General features: G+C 28.3%; 2 protein-coding genes across 2 annotated transcripts; both read left to right on the top strand.

The window, feature by feature from the left end:
- LOC109327429 (ethylene-responsive transcription factor ERF060-like) lies at nucleotides 103-1,225 on the top strand. The gene has a single exon (XM_019560572.1). The coding sequence runs from the start codon at nucleotides 123-125 to the stop codon at nucleotides 1,038-1,040; it is 918 nt and encodes a 305-aa protein (XP_019416117.1). The 5' UTR covers nucleotides 103-122; the 3' UTR covers nucleotides 1,041-1,225.
- Nucleotides 11,307-15,115, top strand: LOC109327595 (probable trehalose-phosphate phosphatase J). The gene is made up of 12 exons (XM_019560771.1): nucleotides 11,307-11,337; nucleotides 11,476-11,701; nucleotides 11,942-12,082; nucleotides 12,975-13,046; nucleotides 13,231-13,323; nucleotides 13,535-13,597; nucleotides 13,698-13,799; nucleotides 13,934-14,011; nucleotides 14,148-14,217; nucleotides 14,396-14,466; nucleotides 14,563-14,655; nucleotides 14,779-15,115. Exons 2-12 carry the CDS (start codon nucleotides 11,489-11,491, stop codon nucleotides 14,857-14,859), a joined length of 1,077 nt encoding a protein of 358 aa, XP_019416316.1. The 5' UTR covers nucleotides 11,307-11,337; nucleotides 11,476-11,488; the 3' UTR covers nucleotides 14,860-15,115.

Here is a 17,688-nt window from a genome sequence, read left to right as displayed (position 1 = left end):
ATTGATCATTAAGAGATTCTTATCTTCACATACAAGTATAGTGTAACTAGTTCCTTTCTCTTGAATTTCTTTTCTCTAGTCCAAACTTTTTTCTCTTCTTTTTATTGTGTTGTAAATCATAGATGGCTTACAATAATAATAGCAACATGACCCAAGATTTCTTAGAGCCATGTAGTGAAGAGTTAATGAAAACACTTGAAACTTATGTGAAAAGTGAATCATATTCATATAACTCTTCCTTCTCTATTTCAAATTCTACCCCAAACCCTTCATCACATTTTTCCAATTTATATCCAAACACAAGTTCCATCAAGCTAAATCAACTCACACCATCACAACTTCTTCAAATTCAATCTCAAATCCATATTCAACAACAACAAAATCAACAACATAGGCTAATGCAATTGCAACATACAAATCAACATTCCGTAAGTTTTCTTAGCCCAAAAAATGTTCCTATGAAGCACATAGGTACTCCTAATGCAAAACCAACAAAGCTATATCGTGGAGTGAGACAAAGACATTGGGGAAAATGGGTAGCTGAAATAAGACTTCCAAAAAATAGAACTCGTCTTTGGCTTGGAACATTTGATACTGCTGAAGAAGCTGCTTTAGCTTATGATACTGCAGCTTTTAAGTTAAGGGGTGACATTGCTAAGCTTAATTTCCCTCATTTACATCACAATGGTGCTCATGTTTATGGTGAATTTGGAAAGTTTAAGCCTCTTCCTTCTTCAGTTGATGCAAAGCTCCAAGCTATTTGTGAAAACTTGGACACTAAAAGAATGCAACAAGGGAATATAGAGAAGCCATGTTCTAATGATGTGGATACAAAACCTAAGTTAGAAGATTATAAGGTTGATATTAATCAAATGTTATCACCTATGTCTGAAGAATCATCATCATCATGTATTGGTTCAGCTTCTTCACCTGAATCTGATATTACTTTCTTGGATTTCTCTGATTCTAATGAGAGTAATACATTTGGATTGGATTTGGGGAAGTACCCTTCGGTGGAGATTGATTGGGAAGCTATTTGAGTCATCAATTTACTTTGTTATCTTTTGTTACATGATTTAGGTTTACTATATTTTAGGTTGCATATAGGTAATTTGCATGCATTCATGTTTGAATTTACTTAGGTTTCCTTTTGTTTCTTTGGAAGCAAGAACTACCGCCCCTTACGTGAGGTCGGCTACTTGCATTGAATGATGTCATAATATTTTATTATCATATCTATTAATAAAGTATTTGATCTTTAAATTTTTTACTATTATTTTTGTTTGTCTCTGGTTTTTCTCGGTCCTCTCTTCATTTCTAGAAATTAGACTACATTTTATTTGATATACTCTCCTTATTGAAGTTTTTAATGATCTCCCCACATATACCTTACTATATAAGACGCGATTCTATCATCATTTCTATAATAAGAGTTATCACAATTTTCTCCTTAATATATCAATTCCTAATCCAACCTGGTCTAGTATGTGATCCACTCATACAACTCAACATTCTCAAATATATATTACATCGAGTTTATTAATATTGTGTTAAATTTTACCATCTAACATTTATTATAACATTATAAGTTTTATAGTTGTGCAATAAATTTTTTTGTTAAGCATAAGTAAAATATTTATATTCACATATGTCATCTAAAATACTTTACTAATTAATTTAACCTGTTTAAATCTATTTTTCTCAATTTTCTCATTGTATTATATGATTGATTTAAGATTTATTCATATCTTGTTAAGCTTATCTTTTTGTCTATTTCCATTTATACTAAACTCGTATGTTTCACATAGCTAAAAAGTTTATGTTGATATATTGGTCAATTATGGTCTTATTGTTCTGCTGGTATTTTTTATTCCTTGCATGACCAAGGGAGCTTCACTTCAAATTAATGTAATTAAAGTACTTTTGAATAAATACAAGTTTTGGAATTTATTGGAAATTACGCAGCGAGCATGTGCCATGTGGTGTCATTTGATTCCTTTATCGATTACTGACATACACGTTTGATGTTATTAATGTAGACAACATGTTTGATACATATATTTTATTTTATTTTATTTTTGTGACAATAGAGGAAGCATTTTACTTTTATGTGCCATCAGCCATGTTCTACAACAGGGAATACATGTGAGCAAAAGTAGACTGAAAATATACTATTCTTAAAATAATTAACTATATATATATATTAGCAAAATAGAATATATGTTAATGTATTAAATATGTTTAGTGAGTAAGATTGTATGACGCATCATAAGCCAACGATTGAACATATAAGATCTAGTCTATACGATTGTTAATTATGTCTTAATAGTCAATAAGTCACCTTTATGTTCATCTCTTATATCGGCATGACCGACCTAGCTAAATGAAAGGACATAGTGATAAGATATGATATGTTAACACTTGCTAGGCTGAAACACGTTCCTTTACAACAAAGGTAAGGACACTGACATGTTTACGTTGTCCACACAAGAAAGGTAATCAAAATTTATAGCGCTGTCAATCTAAGGTTGTTGAAAGGACAAAGTCATGTTGTCTATAGTAATGATACCTCTCCTTTGAATGTTAGCTACTCCACCTAATATAAATAGGTGAAACCACTTAAAAGGAACGAAAGTGTAGTCTATATTCTTCTCTCTTAGCATAAATAGAAAAGTACAACTATTATTAAAATTTATTTTTCTCTTTTGTGATGTCACTTTATTAATATTTTGGTATTTGGTATATAATATTGAGATATCTTTCACTATTAGTTGGGGAATTCTTATACACCTTCTAATTTTTTCTTTGGTATAATTAAGGTTATTCTTTCATTTTATGGATAAAGACTAATTCATTTTGTGGCATGTGAAAGCCTCTCCCAATAAGTGTTGTTATCAATAATCGAGTTTTTTTATCTTATAATATATCTAAATATTCAGTGAGACCTTACACCATTACATCTTCATTACTACCCTTCTCCTCTTTTAGCATCACTTTGAGTAGGATTTTAAATTATCCATTAATCTCAAAACAATATATGTTGAAATACCCCATAAAAAATGAAAACTTTGATGCCAGTGTATATTAGATGCATAACTCAATTGTAAAAAGAACATTTTCCAGATTTCTCAAAATATTTCCTTATAGAGATTTTGCACATTATTACCTAAAAAGGATTGTCAACATGATGTAGATCTTGCTACTTAAAGGTTGTTATATATAATAGCATGTGGAACACAAAATTTGACCTTACATGGGTCATAAAGCTTATATTTATTTATATTTCATAACAATATCACCTCAAAGCAAAATTCACAATAGTCTCCAAATAACAACTCACTCTTATTTGGTTTATATAATCCCCAAAATAAAAATGTTCTTCCATATTTCTCAATAGTAACCTTATAATGGAGGTTCTTATTTGACTATAAATTTTGAAGTTAAAAATATTGGTGATGCTTTAAGAGGATTCCTTGAAGAAAGAATAAAGCTAATGGCATCACTCTGGCATTTTACTTTACAGCCTTTAACGACGTGGTTTATTTTAGCCATTGTTTTTTTTTTCTTTAATAAAATGATTATATATATATATATATATATGCATTATTCTCTATACATTATTTTTACGAAATAATGCAATTTATATTGTATATGTTATGGGCAACATGTGATGGACAACAAAGAGTCATGCAACATTATTAAAGATGAAGTAGCATCTTTAAAATGAATTATCAACATTTTATTGAATGATGTTATGATATAAATATAAACATATTGTGTATAATATAAATACAAACATGTTATTAGTGATTAAACTAACCTTTTTCAGGATATTAATTAGTGACTAAATTTAGAATATACGACTAAACTAGTTTCATAGACTAAAAAATTACCGATTTGAGGCACGATTCTTAAACTATTAGTCTGTAATTTATTTTACAAAAATTCGTGTATTTTATAGTAACTATAAATGCTAATTATAAAGAAAAAAACATGTGTTACGATTTGAATACTTCGTGGGCTTCAAGGCCCTTGTTGTTATGTCATTATGGTACAGTGAGGAAGTAACAATTGAATGAAGAATTTCATATATAATGGGCCAAGCTTGAGAAAAAAATTTACAAGAGGTAGAATAGTTGATATCTTATATATTAATCTAAAACCTTATAAATTAGGTCTTCGGCTCTATCATTTACTAATAAGGCCTAAATTAATCCTAACACACCAATATAGAATTTTAATTCTTAACCCAAGTTACTCTCCCTCAAAAGGAAAATGCAATCATCTCTAACGAAACATGTTGTCTAACCTCCATATAGCTTTTCGATAGAAGGGGCTCATATATAGTTCCAAGAACTATCTTATGCACATCAATGTTCGGCCCAACTAAACCATCAACACTTATACGAGTTGTTGGGATTTGGGGGAATTGGGAGAACTACGAAAACATGGCTCGAAAAATAACAAAGAATCACAATAGATGAATTTGACACTACAACTTAATTAACCCAAAATTTTAAGACTAACATTCTATTAGTTTAACTACGTATAAGGCTTTCAAATTATCAATTACTCATCCATGTGGGATTTCTCAACCCCATAAAACTCATGTTTTGAGTTATTGACTTATTGTACTTATTTTATTACATCATTATTTTCTTAAATCACATTTTACAACTTATAGTTCCTTTTTTTATTATATTTTTCTTCCCTTCTCTTTACACTATCAATCATCTGTTAATTTTCTTTAATTTCCTTCTTATTCTCTTCTCTACACCTTTTCACACCTAAACATTGGAAGTAAGATAATCATTTTTTTAATAATTGAACATTTTTATAATAATTACCTTAAAATTCAGAATATATGTTTAGAATTTGAAAATTTTACTTATATTCTAGTCACCTTCAAAACATGATAGTGAAATCTATTATTGAATTAGAACAAGTTTGAATCACACATATTAATTAGTGCATAGCAAAAGCTTTGTTTTTATTCTATAAACATTCAACAACATCTCTCAATTAAACTATCCACCTTCAGCTTCTGATAGAATAAAAAGTGATTTAGAAACAAATCATTTTTAAGAAAAGAAATCCAAAATAGCTTGCGGGCCAAGATGACTAATTAAGCTACTCAATGCATGTGACTTAGTAGGATTCCATATATGAATAATACTTATTTTATGTGTTTTCAATAATTTATCTGCTTGAAAAGTTAGAACTAGACCGGTATTAGAATGACGTAGGTGAAGGAAAATAACACACCCACCAAAAGATTCATACACATGTAAAACTAAAGAATAAGAGAGGGTGTGATAGGGATGAGGAAAGAACTATTGTCTTAAACTATGTCTTAAATATTATCCCGTATTAATAATAATGAAGCAAAAGTAGAAAAAGATAATGAATTTTAAATTTTTTTATTTGACACAATCTGTTTTTATTAATACGCGATTGGAAAGAATTTGAGATATGGTTTGAGACAAATATTTATTATGTTTTAAAGAAGAGGAGTAAAAAAAAAGTAATATTTTCATCAAATGTCCTTTATTCTCATGCAGCTCAAAATATGTATGCAATAGAGACATGTTGTAAAGGATGCTTGAATTGTAACTTCTTCCAAAATTAAATATTTAAGACTAACAAATTCAATAAATTAAGATAAAATATGATAGTTGTGATAGTTAAAAAAATAGGAGCATAATAAGATGCTTTGTACTAAAATTAATGTTAAAAGTGAAGCTATAAGCATCAACATGATCATGAATTAGATTAAGCAAAGAGAGTGAGATGAAAAAATATAAATATAAAAAGTTTACTTCTCCAGCAATACTCATCCTACATGAACCTTCAAACATGAGCAAGGAGAGAAGTTACATTTTCCATAATATCTATGGTACTTAATTATTACATCATTATTAGGAATAGTATAGATTATAACTAAAATCACAATAATAACATTTTGTCACCCTTGATAATTACTAAACATTTAATCTTCCTCCACGTGATATACATTAATATTGTTATTGAATTTTAAGCTTAATATCAACTTACGTAACACTGTTTTATAACATGTAATATGGAAATAGCAATACCCATAAAAATTATTCAATTCTATATGATTTGTCTCTTTCCTCTTAATGTAGGCAATCATATAGTTTCGATTTGCACCGGCAAAGCCATTTGAAGACAGTTATTTTAAAGTATATTAGTGAAAGAAAATGTTGAATGATCCATTTCATTGGCGACACCAACGTAGGAATCCATCGTGCCTATGTGGATCATAGTAGGAAGGTCCCATTTAGTTCCATCCTGTTTCGGTTGGTTAAATGATTAAGATTAAAAGATACATGCACATAATTATCATGTGATCAATAACTAACTTTTAATCCTAACTATTTATGATTGTTTGTAACACCTAAATCTATTGTTCTCATAATTTTTATATGAGAACTATTCTCACTTAACTAACTCTCTCTCCCTGTATATATATATCCCATGATTTTAAGAAGTGACACGTATTGAGAGGAACATACATGCACCCTAAAATGATTAATTTTTTATTGATATCCTTAGTTATACTAAAAAAAATATATATTTATAACCCGAACTCGAGATCGTTAATTAAACGGAAATAAATTCTGCCAGCTAGCCACATAATGAGTGGTTAGTCTAAACTCAGTTTAAGATAAAAAGAAACGAGTATAAAGAAAAACCTATCCAAAAATATAATATAATGATAAAGCTTGGAGACCCATCTATATGTACCAAAGATGCGCATGAAACAAAGTTGAGTTCCCTTAACCTCGACACCTAATTATGGTTCTCTAAGTATAGACAAAATTGGACGGATTAGTGCCATCTTTTTTATATATGATAGTGATTTGAGATAAGATAGATTGATGATGACTAATACGTCTTATTCGTGGTTGTGATTAAAATTAAATCGGTGCTAGATTCCTCTCCGGTAATAGAGAGAATTGCTATACAAAATAAGGCAAATAATAAAATAAAATGACAATTATATTTTTCTATTTATACTTGTATTGATATTTTTATCCTTAAACTGAATATAAAAATAGTATTTCTTTATCCAATAATGAAGATGATCCTTACTCATTTTCGTAGTAGATTCACAATATCAACCACCTTAGAGTTTTCATCTTCATCTACCTTAATATTGAGTATAATTTTGAATATATATGCAATTGTCTATGTGTTATAATCAATCTTTCATTTTTTTTAGTTTTTTGAAGAAATAAACAAGAAAAAGCAAGAAATTCAAGTCGAGATAAATTTGTGTTCGTTGAACAAGTTTGAGGTAGAACAATTTGGAAGAAGAAACTCTCCAAGTGAGTGAGTCCAATGTCTCTTAGTGAGATTGGAAATATCTTATTGGTTTCTAAAGGAAGATTTTGTATTAACTTAGATGTGTGGTTTTCTACTAGTATAAAAGGAAAAAGTTGATTGAAACCCTAGTTGTTAATGATACGAGGAATTTGTGATTGGGGGTGTGAGTTATTCATCTTCTCAATTAGAAATTAATGAAATTAAATGATGTTTAGGAAATCAAAATATAGGCCAAATATATAAGTCTAATCATTATGATTTTCAAGAGTTGATTTAATCCTAACACTTTTACCTCATTGTGCCTTTCTTTTAAACTCATAAATAATATTATTTTAATCCAATTGTATCAAAACTTTACCTCATTTAATAATCTCTTGAATTATATACAATCTTAAACCTAAGGATGGTAATAGGTCTGGATGAGTATGGATAGTACATTACTCTAATTCACCCTTTCCGAAACTCACACCTGCCCTAGACCTGCGTAGGTACCTGTTGAGTTTGCTGCCCATGGGTTTTGGGTACCTAGCGTATTTGTGAGTACCCATATATTCAGAAAATATTTAATAAAAAAATTTAAAACAACTTCTTCTTATAATCATGTGTGTTATTTTAGACCACCAAAAGAAGAATAAAAATAATAATAACAATTATAAAACATAATTAAAGTACAAGCACACAACTTTACTCTGTCACTTAAATATAATTTTTTTTTTACCAAAAACCATAATTTAAAGGAAGACAATAAAGCAAATCAAATATCTCTCCATCAACATAACAACACTTCATAATTAAGGATTAACAAATATAACATCAATGACTAAGAATATAACTTCACAATTATGACTATGAATATCTTTAGTAATATTGTATGTAGAAAATAAAGTATATCATGATATAAGGAGATAAATTATCTCCTCGAGTCATATGTGTCATATTTCTTCATTTTCTATAAAAATATTTCTAAAACTAAACAAAATAGTCCACGTGTCATACTTTTACTGACCGGATGAGAAGATAAGTTATCTCCTGCTATGATAAGATACTTTATTCTCTTGTATATATATGCATATTTAGAATTGTGGGTTAAGGTACTTTATTATCCAGATTCAGACTCATTCAACAACAGAATTCAAAATCTTCAGTCCCTACTATTCGCAAGTCCAAAAACAAGAACCTAGACCCAACCCGTTACAGGATTACTTGTAGATACTCACAGATTTGGGTACTTATTACCATTCCTGCTTAAACGTCCAAAAAAAAATTATGAAACATTAGTAATTAATATGTATAATTGGGTTAAAAATGCAGGGAATACTAAGGTATTGTCCTTATTTAATTATGGCTATGTTTTCTACATTCACGAACAAATCCTTTTTTAAGGAAAATGATCCTTTTAACTTCTCTGACTTAATAAATAATAAACTTTGAGGGTTTTAATTATGTCAATTATCTGTCTCAAACTATCAATCCCATTTATTACTACCTTTTCTAAAGAACTAAAATCCGAAAAACTTAATGCCAAAGTCATGCCACGTCTTATAAAACAGGTGGTACTTGTCTACTCGTTTGTAAGCTGCTAAATTTAAAGCAATATTGCATCACTGCGGCCATCTCTTATTACTCGACACGTACTCTTATTTTTTTTGTCGAGATTCTCTTTAGTATTGGATGGTCTAGTATTGGATGAGAATGATGAAACGTAATAATCTAACATCTATCTGTTATAATTTAAAATAATTTTTTCATAAGATAGATTCTAAAATTAACAAAATATAGGATTAACATTAGTAATAAAACAACAAATATAGAATATGGAATAAAGGATAGAGAAGAAGAAATATAAAACATTAGGGTTTAGTAATAAAATTCCATCGACTCTACATACATTATTATAAATATTGAGTATTTACTAATATATATTGTTCAATATTAAGATTATACACATTTGTGCAACAAATATTCTACCAGTAACTTTCAAATCCAGCCCCAATGACGTGCCACCATCCTTTATTCCTTTAGAAGTTAAAACCATGGAATAAACAATGCTAGTTTGAAGGACAATTATTTGTATAATTTAAGAAAAAATTAAATAATAAGAAACTTGAAAGGTAATCATTAATATTTTCTTAAACTTTTAAGTGTAACAAATAAAAAGAAGAAAAAGGAAAAAAAAAAACTGCAAAATGAATAGCTAAATAGGAAGGAAGGTAGTAATAAGAATTATCCTTCATGTTGTGAATGGATATAGAGGAAACAATTCTAAAAAAATTATGCATTCACAAAGAACTTACTCTAATGTTTTTGCTCATCTTAAATATTTCAAGAATACGAGATAGGTTCCTTTATATATGCATCTCTAATATATCTATACTATATATAAAGTTAAAATATGGTGTAACTATCACCATAATATAATTTATATATTCATATTTTGCCCTTCAATTTTTAATTTAAAAAATCATATAACCATATATAACCACCTCAAATACATTAATTAAGTTGCATATTATAATAAAGTCAAAAAATATAATATTTTAAAATAAGAATGTGGCCAATAAACACTCGAAAGACACTTCAGTGTCTGTTACACACTAGTGACTAATAAAGCAAAAAATGGTAAAAGGGAATGCATGCATGAACATAATTGAATGGTCCAAAATATGCACGAACACGATGAGTATATGCATGAAATTGATGAGTATAGCACCCCAAAAATGAACATAAAAAAGAAGGCGTGAACATGTTATTTTTTTTTTGGTTTAAGACTAATAATATTGAACCAACATAGTATCAATTTGAGACGCATCATAATTAGTTTGATATACTATTTCTAACCAAAAATAGTTTATTGAGTTTGAAGTCAACATTGAGCTTATTGAATGACTTGAACTTGAATTAAGTAATTTCTGATTTGATTGAAGTGTTTAATCACAAAATATCTTTATATTTATATATCATTAGATATTATAAGATATTTCTGATTTGAAATTATTAGATGATAAGATTGGGGTGTCCATACTAAAAAGGATGATGAAAGTTGTATTGAGAATTAATACATGTATATTTATTAATGATAATTAACATCATATTTCCATATAAGTCTATACTTTTTCTAAAATTGAAATGTAGTTTTTGAATATATATACTTTTAAAGTCGCATTGAAAAATTATAATACAAAAGTGAAGAGAAGAAGTGGTGATTTGGCATTGACAAAAAATATGAGTAGTGATTTGTCAACATGAAAAAATGTAGGGTTGGGGAATATAACCCACCACGTGGGAAGATGTTTATTTCAGTCAGAAATAAAACTAAAAAGTGAGAGAAAAGAAGCATGTAAAAGCACCCACTATGGTTTATAGATGAAGCCAGCAAGTTTCATGGTTCTCAACATCTTCATATCTTTAAAAAATTCATCTACTAAATAATCTTATTTACACAAATAATTTAAGTAGGAAAATAATAATTTAATTTTCCTAATTTACTTAGAACTATCCAAAATAGTCTTACAAGAGATTAATGGTTGAGGTTGTTCCTTAAGTAACAAATATTATGTGTTTGGATCGAATATATTTTTATCTAAAAACCGATCTAAATCCACTCGGAACACTCCTAATAAGAAGGGGTATTATATTATATGATAAATGTATGCATATATAATAACTAAAGGCATATGAATATAGATAAAATAATATTATACAATAAATGTATGTATAATAAATGTATATAATATTATAATAAGTATATGATATAGTAAATGCATATATTTATATAGTATTATATAACTAAATGCGATATTAAAGTATTGAGATAACAAAAGTGGCGTGGGTCTCACCATAGAGTTTTGGAGTTTCTTATCTTCTAACTATAAATCAAACCCAATGGGTCTTCTTCCTTCCCCACATATACATTCTCTTCATTCTTCATTCTCTTCATTCATATGCTAATGAAAGATTTCATATATATTATTACTTCCCTCTGAAACTGTAAGCTATAGTTATTCACTTATTCAATATGAATATATATATTTATATAATAGTCATTTAACTTGGTTCAACACCTTACCTTGAAAAGTTAAATAATATATGAATTTGATATGTTTTTTGTTTGTTTTTGTTTTGCAGTGAGATATAAGATATGACTCAGCAGCAGAATGTGGTAATGTCTGAAACCAAATCTGAAGTTGTGGCACAAAATAAGGCACAACAAGGAGGAGGGTACATTTCCATTTCTAGAAGGAGTATTTTGAAGAACCTTGAAATCAATGGAAGAGTTAATGGTTTGATTGAGTCCATGAAAGCTTCATCTCCAACCCATTCTTCTTTGTCTCAATACCAAACCTCTTGGATTGTAAGAACTAAGAACCACTCCTTAATTAATACACATGCCTACTATATCGGGATCTGTTGTCTCCAAGAATATTTTTAAGTTTTTCTCAAACTAATTATAATGAAAAAAAAATAGATAAAGTTATGAATGTTTAATTTTTTTAATTGATACGACATATTACAATAGATTTCGGACAGACTTTAGGACGTGTTTAAGAATATGAAATCGTTGTCCATGCATACTAATGTTTTTTTGAAACAGGTTCATCATCCATCAGCATTAGACATGTTTGACCAAATTATGGAAGCATCAAAAGGAAAGCAAATAGTGATGTTTCTTGATTATGATGGTACACTCTCACCTATAGTGGAAGACCCTGACCGTGCTTACATGTCCAATTCGGTTAGTTTCTTTTCTTTACTTCAAATTATGGGTTTTTTATTTCACTATAAAAAATAATTATACATCTTCCCTTCATGATTTATATTTATTAAAATCTGCTTTCTTATGGGCCAATTCAGAAGTTGGTTTGATGTACCTAAACTTTTCTAATGTTGTTCTTAACTCTGTCTTTAAACTGTATCATGATCCAATCAGTTTTAAGCAAATAATATAAAAAGATAATATTTTATTTTCAAAAAAAAATTATTTATGCATGTGTCAATTTTTAATTGGTCGAGACATAAATTGGAATAGGCTTTGGGATAAATGATTTCTATTAGTTCATCAGACTCACGAGCAAAAACGGATTGGACTTTGAATTTTCTTTTTAAAATCAAAGTTTTTTGAATAAAAAAGTTGTTTTCTGGAATAGGAAATGTTTTGGAAGGTTTGGAAGTTTTTAAAACCACTTGGGTAGTGCAACATTTAAAGACAAAATTAAAAAATATATATATATAAGTTTCATAATAAATAGAGACATTACATAGCAAAAATATATAAACTAATGGCAAGGAATCAAAATAAGCATCCGGAACCAACGAGTGTTGGTTCAAATGGTACATGTTTGATTTCCCTTAAGCAAGGCCGCAACTCCTTGGGGTTATCCTGCACTTGGAAGAAGAGTCTCGAGTTCGAGTCTTGTGGATAGAAAAAATATGTACTGAGAGAGTTAGCTCCACATACCTGTAGATATTCTCGACTCAAACAGGATTACCTCCAACACAAGAATACCTTAGCCATAATGTTTTTGTATACAAAACAAATCAAGACAACTTAGATGCAATTGAATTGTTTTTCTCTCAAATTACACGTTTGTTTCTCTCAAATTATAAGCTTTCCCCCTTCTAATCAGATGAGAAAAACAGTGAGGAAACTTGCAAGGTGTTTTCCAACAGCAATAGTAACTGGCAGATGCAAAGACAAGGTAACACTTTTACTATGGAATTTACTTGTCCAAATTTTTAGACTATGGAGTTAATTTTCACATACTCTTTAGTTATTATTATATGCTTCCCTTCTATTTATTTACTTTTCTTTAATATATACCTATATACATACATATATATATATATATATGTACTAAATTTGAATTGCTTTGGAAATTATAGGTGTACAATTTTGTTCGCTTAGCAGAGTTATACTATGCAGGAAGCCATGGCTTAGATATTAAAGGGCCAACTAGAACCTCTAAGTACAACAAAGTGAGTCACCCATCTATAGTATTTTACACATTATTTATTGGATAGTGTATAATATATAGTCCTAACATATTTTTCTAATTCTAAGAAAGCCCATAATTTTAATGACAAAAACATGTACACACCAACAATATAAGAATTTTTTATTTGACTGTGTATAAATCTTTATATTCAACATTACACTCAATTTTAATTTGGTTATTATGCTATGCAGGATAGGAAAGCAGAGACACTTATTTTTCAACCTGCTACTCAATTTCTTCCAATGATAGATCATGTACTTCTTTCTACACTTCCTAGATAGCCAAATAATTTTTTAGCACAATTTCTTTTTGTAACATTCTAAAATAAATTTTTTTCTTTGTAATTTTTTTTAGGTATACCAACAACTTGTTGATAAGATGAAACCAATTCCTGGATCAATGGTGGAACATAACAAGTTCTGTGTCTCTATTCATTTTCGTTGTGTTGATGAAAAGGTACTAAGTATAATGCCATGTGTCTATGTTTTCAGACATTCATTTATAAATACTTATAATGTTTCATTTGGTGCTTGAAATTCTATTATTTCTTTGTTCATAACAAAGTCTAACTAAAATTCCACTATACAAAGAAATGGATTGAACTAGCACACCAAGTGAAATCAGTATTAAAGAACTACCCAAAGCTTCGTCTTACCCAAGGAAGAAAGGTGGGTAATTTTTTCAGTTTTCTTGATTTTATTTTATTTAATTTTTTCATTTTTGAAGAGTTGTTTTATTTTATTTGTAGAGGAAGATTAATTAGTGAAAGATGTCTTACTTTCATGTTTCAATGTATTGACACAGGTGCTAGAGATTCGTCCCAATATTAAATGGGACAAGGGGAAAGCCTTAGAATTTTTATTAGAATCACTTGGTGAGTTTAATCTTACACATATATATATAATTAACATCTTGAATTCTCATATTAAACATGTGATACATTTTATAGTTGACTACAGGAAAATACACACCTAAGTGATTAATTTATTCATTGAAGATTGTTCCATATACTTTGTTTTACAACCAAATCTAAAAAATATATTTTTGAATAGGATTGTCCAACTGTAATAATGTTTTCCCTATATATATTGGTGATGATCAAAGCGATGAAGATGCTTTCAAGGTATTCAATAATCTCAATTATATTTTTATTGTCTGTTAAAGAACCATAGTTAATTTGGAAACTAAAATAGTTCCAATTGTTTTTTGTTATAATCAGAAATTAAGAGACAAAGGACAAGGTTTTGGGATTCTTGTCTCTAAATTTGCAAAGGAAACAAGTGCATCTTACACTTTACAAGAACCCAATGAGGCAAGTAGACTTTTGTTATTACTTCCATATATCTTGGAACCAACGAATCTTATTACTAAAAGATTAAACATAAAACTCTTTATTTTTCTATTTATTTATTCATTTATTTATAATTTCGTGAAGGTTATGGACTTTCTTCAACGTTTGGTAGAGTGGAAAAAAGTGTCACTGCGTGCACGTTCCAAAGTGTTAATGTGTACATGAAATGACATTTACATCCCTACCCTGCCATAATAATAATTTAAATAGATATAGGACATTTTGTAATTTTGTTCATGTCAGAACAATAAACAAAAAAGAAAGACAAAGGTGTCTTCTTAGTTTAATTTGAAGCATGTAATTAGCCAAGTAGTAGTTAGTATTATAGTATAAGATTATGTAACCCTCAGATATAGGTCTTAATGAATTAAATATGTACATTTTCTCATTACATATTGCAATGATTAATTATAGTTTTTCACTTATACGTGCTTTAGTTATTTTTGTCTTGACATTTTTAATTTCCAAGTTTCAAGAATTTTTCTTGCTATTTTATTTTATGGTTAAGAGAACATTGAAAAATGGAAAGACAATGTTAATATCAACAAAATCGCAGTCTCTAATTTTTTTATAGGCAAATGTTAATATGTTATTAATTTTATTGTAGATGAGACTCAAATTTACTAATCATCATATCATTTTATGACTCTCCGATCTGTCTGCAGTTACATTAAATGCAATATAATTGTGATCATAACCTCACTCTACACTAATATGACTTTAATAAACCACACAGAATAGCACAAGAAAAGGGACTAAAAGTTATGGTCATAATTAAAATTGAATACCTTAATGTATGGGGCCATTAAGATGTATGTATAATACGTATGAGCTACATGATTCTATATCAATAATTGGTGAAGGAAGAGAATATTTAAGTAATAATGGTTTAGAAAATTTGATTTGAATTAGACCAATGAATTTAAGTCCTCGTTTGATTCTAAGATCGATAAGTCTTTCACTATGCACCTAGGCATGTTTGAATTATTTAGAAATGCCTATTGGGTAAATAATTAAGTTTAGATTCACATGCACCTTGACGGTAATAGGGACAATGATCATTTGTCTAAGAGGTTATCTCATTATTCTCTGTATCGGATTAATCAGATTTTCGACAACTAATATAAAAATGTTAATTTTTTTGAAGTTTTCTTTTTTATTTATATAGTAATATTTGATTGGTCTAAGATATAGAATGAGATATCATTAAAAATATTAATCTCTATGGACTATGGTAAAAAGGTGCTTCATTTAACAAATTGATAACACAAATGGATGTACATTCTTTTTATGAAGGAAAATGAGAGAAAGGTTTGGTATAATTCTATCATACTTTGTATCCCATTTTCTTATGAACTAATTATGGGGTAGATTTGTTACCCTCAAAATAACTTGCAAAACTAATAGATAATTGAGTTTTTTATGCATGTTGACCAAGATTAGGTACCTAAAGGAAAAAACCTTGTTTGGAAATATTATACTCACTTCTCTGATTTGTCTGTTTCCATATGGATTAGTTTTTTATTATAGGTTGTGAAACACATTGGTATAAACCAAAAATTAAAAAAAATGATGGCTTTGTTTAAGTAGAAATGTGAGTTGGAGTAGTGTGCCTAGTGATGGACCTATATACACCTTAGCAAGGGCATGTGTCCCATTAAAGTTTAAAATATGAGTATAATATATATATAATGTTAGTATAAAAATTTATACATAATTGTTATATTATCTATAATTTATTTGAATTATTTTTTTTTAAATTAATGATGATTAAATATGAATGGTCGATACTTCATTGTAAGTGTATAAAACTCATAAACTATTAGTGTATACATATTTTTCACTTAAAATATATATTATATCATGCTTATATTTGTAATTCTTTCCCCCATTTGTATGAGTAAAACTAGTTGTAGAAACAAGTTTCATTTAAAGATTCATATTATATCATTAAGCTATTAACATATACAAAACCTACATCATCATAATATAATGAGAATGTGAGATTAAGGTTTTAATTCTGCATCTTATTGATATATAGCTTAGTTGGAAAAAGGAAAGGAAGAGAGGGAAAGGACTACTCAATGGTTTCTTAAGCTTTTAGCTAAGTAATGTTTTATATGGCGATCATGACTAGGGTTATTTTACATTTATAATAATGGTGTAAAATTCTTATTAATACGGTCATAATTGCAATGCAATAATATTATAGAGATTTCTAAAATTATAATATTGTAATTACAATTGTACATTTAGTTTAAGAATAAAAACATTATTGTAAGTATAAACAAAATAATATAATTGTAAGTATAAACATTATTTCATATTGATTTTTGTTTTGTTTTGGATAATAACTCAAACTCAAAGTTGAACACCAATATGAATTTTGTAATAAAATTTATTAGAATATTGGAAAGTGAGTTTGGTCTTCTTATTCATTGGGTAAACAACATAAGTATGACATCATATTCTATGGACAATTAGCTTATATATTTGTTCCACTTGCTCAATTTTCTATAATATTAGACTTCTTTAATTACCAAATAGTCTCCTTTTTAGAACATCACTCTCTATCTCATTGTTTATAATCATATTTAAAAACATATTCTACATATATGTGTTGAGATTAGAGCGAGAGAAATGACATTTGAGGTGTCAGAAACATATTCTACATACACATGTTAGTTAGGTTATTGTGAAGTAAACATGAAGATGCTTTTATATATTAGAGTAATTATTTATTTTAATCCTTATTTTTTTCGACTTTAGCAGTTTAGTCTTTTAAAAAGGAACAAACTTAAAATTGTCCTAAAAGTTTTAAATGTGGGTTAAATTAGTCAATTTTTTTAAGGATTAAACTAGTAAAGTCAAAAAATATAAGGGATTAAAATGAATATTTACTCTATATATTATCTTAGTTTGGTAATTTGGGAAGTTGGACCCACTTTGAGGGTTGAGCCCACAAATGGTTGTCAATGTTATTGTTTTTCTCAT

The sequence above is a fragment of the Lupinus angustifolius genome, chromosome LG15, assembly GCF_001865875.1.
Source record: "Lupinus angustifolius cultivar Tanjil chromosome LG15, LupAngTanjil_v1.0, whole genome shotgun sequence".
Taxonomy (NCBI): domain Eukaryota; kingdom Viridiplantae; phylum Streptophyta; class Magnoliopsida; order Fabales; family Fabaceae; genus Lupinus; species Lupinus angustifolius.
Note: the sequence above shows the minus strand (reverse complement) of the source record. Positions and strands in the feature narration are given on the sequence as shown.